This window comes from Trypanosoma conorhini (assembly GCF_003719485.1).
Source record: "Trypanosoma conorhini strain 025E chromosome Unknown Tco_14.4_contig_00019, whole genome shotgun sequence".
NCBI lineage: Eukaryota > Euglenozoa > Kinetoplastea > Trypanosomatida > Trypanosomatidae > Trypanosoma > Trypanosoma conorhini.
Window position 1 is genome coordinate 62,478 of NW_021704103.1, and position 5,734 is coordinate 68,211.

Below are 5,734 nucleotides of genomic sequence, written 5' to 3' on the forward strand. Positions count from 1 at the left end.
TGCTGATTGCCCTGCGACGGTGACTCCTCCCCCTCACTCACCCTCCGCGTGTGTGTAGGTGTAGGTGTGAGTGCGTGTGCGTGCGCGTGTGCGTGCGCGTGTGCGTGTGCGTGTGTTCGTTTGTTTGTTTGTTTTATATCTTTTATGGGGACTGTCTCCTTGCCTACACGCAGTGTTGGCGGTGGTCGCTCCCCTGTGCTGTCGCTTTGCTCTGCGGTTTCATCCCGGCCGCCACAATGGGTGGGCGCAGCAGTAAATAACAAGCAAGAGCAGGGAGGAGCAAAGGACAAAAAATGAGACGCACTGCAGTCCGTTGCGCAACCGCACACACACACACAGAGAGAACTTCCTGCGTTCTCCTTCAGCAGGTGCTGCAGATGCGTGGGTGGGTGTCAAGGGGGTTTGCATCAACGCCCCCTACAAGTCTGGTATCGGGCGCGTGCGTGGAAACAAATACGATAATCGAGAAAAATAGAAAAGAGCGGTGTCGGCAGCATCGAGTTGCTTGCGGTTGTTTTTTTTTTATTTTGCTCACGTAGCACAAACAGGAAAAGGAAGCAAGCCGTAAAGCATCAACAAAGGCACATCGAGAGAGAGAGAGGGAGAGGGAGAGGGAGAGGGAGGGAGGGGGGCGGGAGGCTGCTTGTACAGGGAAGGGAATGACGTTGCGGCAGCCGTGTCACCTCAGCGGCTCCTCCTGAGCCGTCAAGTCAATGCTTTCATCGTGGTCGTCGTCCCGGTTGCCGTAGCTGAGGCCACTGTCGCGTATGTTAAGCAGGCGTGCCTCCACCGCCATCTCCTCCCGTACCCACTGCTGCAGCTCCGCCAGTTTGCGCCGTTCCTGCAGCGTGCGTCGCCCCACAATGCACTGCTCCCGCTCCAGAATCTCCGCCTCGTACTCAAGCTCTTGCCGCTGCCGAAGGAGATCCCGCTCACGATTCATCCGCTCCGTCTCAAACCGCATCTGCTCCATCATCCACACGTACTCCATCTGCTCCAGCCGGGCATCCTCAATGTCGGCGTCATGCAGCGGCATCATCGCGGCGCTCAGGCCCTCGATGGCGTCCTCCTCAATGACGGCATCCACCGGCTCTAAAGTCTGCGCTGGCGGAGCCCCCAAAAGGGGTGCCGCGGCACACACATTCCTGGCCAGACGCGGTCCCCCACAGTCATCCTTGCCGTACGCATAACGCCACCGCGGATGCCGCACCTCGGCGCTCGCGTCCTCTACGTCACGCTGCATGGCGCGTGGCGTTGGTGTCCGCTGCGACGCAGTCGTCGTCGTCGGCGTGCTCAGGCCATGCGGCTGCTCACTGCGCTCGCTGTGGTTCAGGTGCTCCTCCGCGGGGTGCGCGTACTGCGCTCCGCGGAGGAGCACGTCGCCAGGGCCGCCGCGCGGCGCGGTGTGGAGCTCGAGCAGCGCCCTGTCGTGCAGCCCCAGCGAGGCCCCGGTGCTTTCGTTGTCGACGGGAACGCCGTTGAACGTTAGCCGCTGCCGCTCAGCCGGGACGAGGCAGATGCCCTCGAGGTGCAGCCGCAGCTGCGCCCCCGTCAGCCTGCGCAGGTTGCCCTCGAAGATGAGGTGGTACACGACACCGGAGGCCGGGTTGCGGACGCGCAGCGTCGAGCGTTGCTCGCCCGGCGCGGACGACAAATCGGCCCTCGCTGAACGCATGACTCCCGCGCCTACCCAACAACCTGCAGCAGCAGCGGCGGCGGCGGCAGCAGCACACACACACAAAGAGAAATCCGTGGGGGAAGAGAGAGGAATGGCGTCCACATCGCAGACCTCGACAACCAGGAAAGCGGAGACGGGAATACTGCGGCTGGCTGCGGTCAAGTTACCCCCCCCCCCTTGTTAGAAGGCGAGAGCCGAGGGGAAACAAAACAAGACAAAACAAAACAAAACAAAAACAAAAAAAGAGCCGACACAACGGAGGGACGCCGCGTACACAGACGCACATACACGCACACACAACAACACACAAACGAATTCGAAAGTCGCACGCCGTTAAATGAAAACCGGGCTCGTTGGGGACTTACGGGGTGGCAGTCTATGGGCCCTCGCAGCCGCCAGCCGCCACAGTTTTCCCCGCGCGGAGGGCCGTCGTGGCGGCTAGCGGCTGTGTAAGGAAAAAAGGGGGTTAAATTAATTTTTTTTAAAAAAAAGCTCCACTCGCCGCCTTACAACGCGGTATCACCAGATACACACACGCACACATAGAGAAAAAAAAAGGGGGGGGGGTTTTCCAAAGATAAGGCAGTGGTATTCAAGAGACGACGCGCTACCAGCTACGTTACCGCGAAAAGCCACGTATAGATTCCTTCCAGAAGATACAGCGAAGAGGCATAACGGGGAAAGGAAGAATCAGATCCACGCATTGTGTTTGCAGATGTGCGTTATATATCCTGCGGATTTTTGATTCCTGCCTGTTTCGTGTGTCATGTTGGTTGCGCGGACGATGACTTGGGCTTCTCCCCACGAAACCGCTTAGTGAAGAACTGCGTCATGGTGTAGGAAAAGACCAGGCGGGGGGCCGAGGTGATGAGCTTTGGGGAGATGCCCTTGTAAAAGGCCATAAACCCCTCCTGTTGCAGGGTCTCCCGCACGATGCTCCAGCCCGTCACGCGACCCTCCCCAAACCGCTTGTTTTGAATGCGCGTCTTCACAACGTCCATTGGGCTCGTGAACCACACGCCGAGGCAGCTGCCCACCGTGGAACTCACAAAGTTCTGCAGAAGAGTCGCATCGCCGTAGTTCTCCAGCTTAAACACGTAGTCCTTGGTACAGGCAGCACCCCCAAACAAGAGAAAGGAGCCAGGGGCATTGCGCACCGCGGTTGTTCCGATGCCGGCGTACATCTTAACAATCCCTTCTTGACGGAGGATCGTAAAAAAGGTGCGGTTTTGAATGGCGCCCCTATTGGTCTGGTTCAGCACCTTCATCCGATCAATAGGCAGGAGTACCACCTCGCAGAGGCCGACGAGGCAACCCGCAGTGGCCTCCAGCAGCATTGCCCCGTGGTTCTTCTTGTGGCGGGTGCCCTTCTGCCGCGCTTGCTGCTGAGCATCGCCCAAGGAGAGACGCCCAAACTTATACTCCAAAAATTCCCGCATGTACGGCTGGCCAGCGAATTTGATGAAGCGCTGCAGCACCTTGTACGCCACCGCGTATGCGCTGCCAGGGTACAAATGCCACACGCGATCAAAGAACGTGACGCGCGCGCCGGCGGGCTTATTTTTCTCAATGCCACGAAACACAACCTGAATAAAGTTCCGCCACGTCTGCGACAAGGAGGTGGGGTCGAATACCGTGTGGTGGTGCGACATGAGCCGCTTCGCCGTTGTGTCGAAGGGATGAAATATGACGATCTCACACGACCCTGCGACGGTGGCGGCACCGCCGGGGCCAAAGACTAAATTGTACAAAAAACCTTTGTTCTCGCCGGAGCGAGGGCCCGGCGGCGTTGCTGGCGGGTTTGTTTGGACGGCGGGCATCGCCTAGCAACCGTCCAGCCGGCCTCGCCGCACCCAGTGGCTTCAGTTATCTAGTCGAGTTCTATTCCGCTGCCCTCCCCCCGCTTCTGTTCGGTTCTGTAGCGTGCCTGGACGGCTGTTTCGGGCCGAAATTTATTTTTTTTTTCCACGAACGCGCGCTCCGCCTCTCTTGAGGGTCGCGCAATTTCCCGCCCTCTCTTTCCCCAACCGCGCCCCGTTGCTGGGAGGCGCACACACACACATCCCCCGGGCACGCACGCGCAGCACCGCGGGCGATGACAGGCCGCGGCGCAAGAAAGAGAAGGAGAGAGGACGAGAGAGAGCCACGCGCACACACGAGGCGAGAAGACGGAAGGGAAGAACTACGTACGGCGGAAGACACCGCAGACATGCACGGCTGCCCTGACAGCACCAAGACACACACATACAAAAAAAAAAGAAACGGAGTTGAGGGCCCACGTTACTCGAAGCCCCTTACACAGAATTCAAGAATAAAAACAAACAAACAAACATGAAACCGAGGAGAGTCACCCGGTAGACGGGGACAAGCGCAGGCTTTGAAATTCCGCCACCCCCACCGCCACCGCCGCCCTCCTTTGCTCCTTCGTCCCGTCCTTCAGACTCAGCTTAAGGTCAGGATTGGATGCATGCCTAGTTCACTCCTCGGCCCCGTTCCCTCACCATCGCTGTGAAGCGTCCCTTCCCACACCCCCCAAAGAGTAAATTAAAAAAAAAACTAGTTTGCTTCAGTACAGCAGGAATATATCAGTAAATACGAAGTTCAGTAATGGGCCTTTCCACTGGTCCAAGTAAAACATGCAGGCGTTAATGCCAAAATAGTTGACAAAGTCAAGGCACGAGCAAACCGGGCTGGAATTTAATTAAAACAACATATGCCCAACGCGTCACTTTAGCAGCAAAGGGAGCAGGGGGAAAAAAGACGAAAAAAAAACAAACGATGCGACAAAGAAATAGGAAGTTTTCAAAGAACTGTTCGTATCCCTTTTTCTTTTTCGTTTTTTTTGTCACACCTGCGTTCACTCCCTTCTCTGCATTCCCCCATACAACCTCGTTTTTGAATTCATCCGCACCGGATACGTGGCGGCAGCGAGAATGGCACTCCTCCTGCGCGCTACCCCCGGAATTAGTTTCCGTCCTATCGTTCCCCCCCCCCTCTGTTCTTTTTCAATGCTCCACGATTTTCCTGCTCACCGTGACGCGTGTGCCTACTCATTGATTTGTCTTCGACTGGCTCATTTTTTTTTATTGTTGTTGCTGTTGTTGTTTTTTTTTGTTGTTATGTCTTCATTTTCTGAGGGGAAAGTTCCCTTCTTGACGTTTTCTCCCTTCACGTACAAATTTTTATGTTCGTTTTTTTTTATTTTCCACTATTTTGGGTGTCGCGTTTTTTTTGTTTTTGTTTTTTTTTGCTTTTTTTTGTTTTGTTTTGTTTTGTTTTGTTTTGTAGTTGTTTTTGTCGCCGCAGTGTTGTTTTCTCCAGCGTGGGCCCGGGCAGCCTACGCGACGACGCGCGACCACTCGTGCTCCAGCACGCCGTACTGGATGTCCTGGATGGTGTTGAGCATGCGGTGGGTGAAGGAGGTCTCGGGCGGCGGGCACGGCACGTCGTACTTCACCTGCTTGTAGCACAGCGCCTCCACGGGCGAGACGATGGCCGCCGTGCCGCAGCCGAAGCACTCCACCACCCGCTTCTCCTGCAGGGCGGTGACGAGTTCCTCGATGAGGAAGCTCCGCTCCGACACCTTCACCCCGCCGAAGCCGCGCGCCAGCGAGAGAATGGAGTCACGCGTGACGCCTGGAAGAACTGTGCCGTCCAGTGGGGCGGTGATGAGCTCCAGATCGGGCTTGGAGTTGGAGGGCCTCCAGAGACAGAAGAAGTTCATGGCACCAACCTCCTCCACCTCACCCTTGGGACCAAGCCACAACACCTGCTGGTAGCCCTGCGCATCGGCCTCCTTCTGCACCAGTACGGAGCTTGCATAGTTGGCTCCCATTTTAACACTGCCTGTGCCGCCGGGCCACGAGCGCCTCCGTTCCTCCTCCACGAGCAGCTTCACTGGCTTCATGCCCGAGGCATAGTAGGGCCCAACAGGAGAGGCAATCACAAAGAGTAAAACCTTGGAGGCAGGCTTGACGGAAAGTGTTTCGTCAATGGAAATAGCGGCCGGTCGCAGGTAGAGCGAATACCCCCGCTCGGCGGGCACGTAATCCCGTT

The 5,734-nt window shown here is 56.9% G+C and overlaps 4 protein-coding genes across 4 annotated transcripts in view, besides 8 other annotated features; all 4 read right to left on the bottom strand.

Moving 5' to 3' along the window:
• The first annotated feature begins 70 nt into the window (after window positions 1-70).
• Window positions 71-115: a microsatellite.
• A 475-nt stretch (window positions 116-590) lies between these two features.
• Window positions 591-623: a microsatellite.
• A 56-nt stretch (window positions 624-679) lies between these two features.
• Tco025E_00743 (uncharacterized protein) lies at window positions 680-1,675 on the bottom strand (the record flags this gene model as incomplete). Its single annotated transcript, XM_029367683.1, has 1 exon — window positions 680-1,675. One exon carries the CDS (start codon window positions 1,673-1,675, stop codon window positions 680-682), a length of 996 nt encoding a protein of 331 aa, XP_029232291.1.
• A 25-nt stretch (window positions 1,676-1,700) lies between these two features.
• Window positions 1,701-1,730: a microsatellite.
• A 150-nt stretch (window positions 1,731-1,880) lies between these two features.
• Window positions 1,881-1,919: a microsatellite.
• A 31-nt stretch (window positions 1,920-1,950) lies between these two features.
• Window positions 1,951-1,990: a microsatellite.
• A 452-nt stretch (window positions 1,991-2,442) lies between these two features.
• On the bottom strand, window positions 2,443-3,498 carry Tco025E_00744 (putative mitochondrial carrier protein; the record flags this gene model as incomplete). Its single annotated transcript, XM_029367684.1, has 1 exon — window positions 2,443-3,498. One exon carries the CDS (start codon window positions 3,496-3,498, stop codon window positions 2,443-2,445), a length of 1,056 nt encoding a protein of 351 aa, XP_029232292.1.
• A 293-nt stretch (window positions 3,499-3,791) lies between these two features.
• Window positions 3,792-3,821: a sequence feature (GA-rich).
• A 934-nt stretch (window positions 3,822-4,755) lies between these two features.
• Window positions 4,756-4,797: a microsatellite.
• Window positions 4,798-4,902: 105 nt separating this feature from the next.
• Window positions 4,903-4,964: a microsatellite.
• A 51-nt stretch (window positions 4,965-5,015) lies between these two features.
• On the bottom strand, window positions 5,016-5,585 carry Tco025E_00745 (branched-chain amino acid aminotransferase; the record flags this gene model as incomplete). Its single annotated transcript, XM_029367685.1, has 1 exon — window positions 5,016-5,585. One exon carries the CDS (start codon window positions 5,583-5,585, stop codon window positions 5,016-5,018), a length of 570 nt encoding a protein of 189 aa, XP_029232293.1.
• Window positions 5,586-5,667: 82 nt separating this feature from the next.
• Window positions 5,668-5,734, bottom strand: part of Tco025E_00746 (branched-chain amino acid aminotransferase) — a gene marked incomplete at both ends in the record, with an annotated part of 489 nt that continues 422 nt past the window's right edge. Inside the window, one exon of the mRNA XM_029367686.1 lies at window positions 5,668-5,734. This exon is cut by the window's right edge and continues 422 nt beyond it. Within this exon, the coding sequence (XP_029232294.1) occupies window positions 5,668-5,734 (67 nt within the window).